Here is a 1,310-nt window from a genome sequence, read left to right as displayed (position 1 = left end):
GGATCGGTAACCTGAAGGGGAAGGCCTGGGCACTCCCAGCAGTAACTCTGAATGTTATTGTAGGTAATCTGATTCTAGAGTGAAAATTAATTCTCCATTTGCTTTATCACCAGACCAGAAAAATCTACCTTCAGTAGGGACTCCTAAGAAAAAGCATTGAACCAATGGCTGGTCTCAGAGTCCAAAGACACTTAAGACCCTCATGGTGGAGGAGAGGATGGGGCTGTGGCTGTGCAAGGACCTTGCTGAGCATGAAGAAGAGCATGCATCTGTGGGAGCCTGATTCAGTGACTGTATCACACTGTGCCTCCGTTTCCCCTGAATAAAAAATGAACAAATGGCAAATGAACTCTGGATTACCATGTTGCCTGTGAATTGTCCTGAAAACATCCCTGACTACCTGAACTCAAGCCCAGTATAGAGGAGACACTGACTTAAATGGCCACTGTCATTATTTGCCTCCATGAGAGAGAATTCCTGGGCTGAGTCCTGGTGGACAAGGAACTGTCAGGAGCATCTTCTCTCCTCTGTTCCTTCCTGGAGACCTGACCTCCCTCCGGAGTCTCCTAAGTCCCTCAGAAGAGTGAGCTAATGATACAGGGTATTTTGTCTATCGGTGCTCTCCTGACACAGCCTTAATTGAAGGAGTAAGCTCTGTCCCTGTCCTGATGTGGCTCTTGGGGTGGAGCCCTGGCTGGTGAGCCAGAGTAGAGCCACTGCTCCCACCCAGCCCTTCCAGGAGGTCAAACTCAACCTGACACAGGCTCCCCAGGTTCCCTGGAGTCAGGAGCCCAGGGACAGGGGTGTGGGAGGGGTTCCCAGGCTGGGTTTCTCTGTGAGGATTCCAGGGTCCCCTCAGGACAGGCCCCCACCAAGCTCTGCATGGTTTTCTCAGTGTCATGGTCATGAGGAGGGGACCAGGTGCTGGAGTGAGACTCTGCTGAGTCTCCCTCTGCTGAGTCACTCCCATGAGACTTCTCTCTGTCTACGTAGAATGTCTGTAGAGCTGGAACCTAGGAAGGGAATTCTGATCTTAGGAAGTTTGTTTCCACTCTGTGTTTCTTGCACTAAATGCCCAAAGCCAACCTGGGAGATGATGCAGAGGGGGATTGAGGCAGAGGTGAGGGCAGTCAGTCCTGTGTGTGAAGTAGACTTCACCCCACCCGACACCCAGAGGTCAGAGAGCAATCACTCACGGTATACATGGAGTTGTCCAGTTACTTGCATGCTCTGATAATCTTTGTCTGTGGCTAGTAGGGTATAGTATCCTGTGTCTTTCAGGGTGACTTTCTGGAACAGCAGGGGGCCGG

The 1,310-nt window shown here is 51.2% G+C and overlaps 1 protein-coding gene across 1 annotated transcript in view; it reads right to left on the bottom strand.

The window, feature by feature from the left end:
• Nucleotides 1-1,298, bottom strand: part of LOC102772662 (carcinoembryonic antigen-related cell adhesion molecule 1) — a 9,468-nt gene extending 8,170 nt beyond the window's left edge. Inside the window, exon 1 of the mRNA XM_015561236.1 lies at nt 1,197-1,298. Coding sequence (XP_015416722.1) covers nt 1,197-1,227 — 31 coding nt within the window. The 5' untranslated portion in view covers nt 1,228-1,298. The remainder of the gene's footprint in view (nt 1-1,196) is intronic.
• Nucleotides 1,299-1,310: the final 12 nt, after the last annotated feature.

The sequence above is a fragment of the Myotis davidii genome, unplaced genomic scaffold (genome assembly GCF_000327345.1).
Source record: "Myotis davidii unplaced genomic scaffold, ASM32734v1 scaffold2636, whole genome shotgun sequence".
NCBI lineage: Eukaryota > Metazoa > Chordata > Mammalia > Chiroptera > Vespertilionidae > Myotis > Myotis davidii.
Note: the sequence above shows the minus strand (reverse complement) of the source record. Positions and strands in the feature narration are given on the sequence as shown.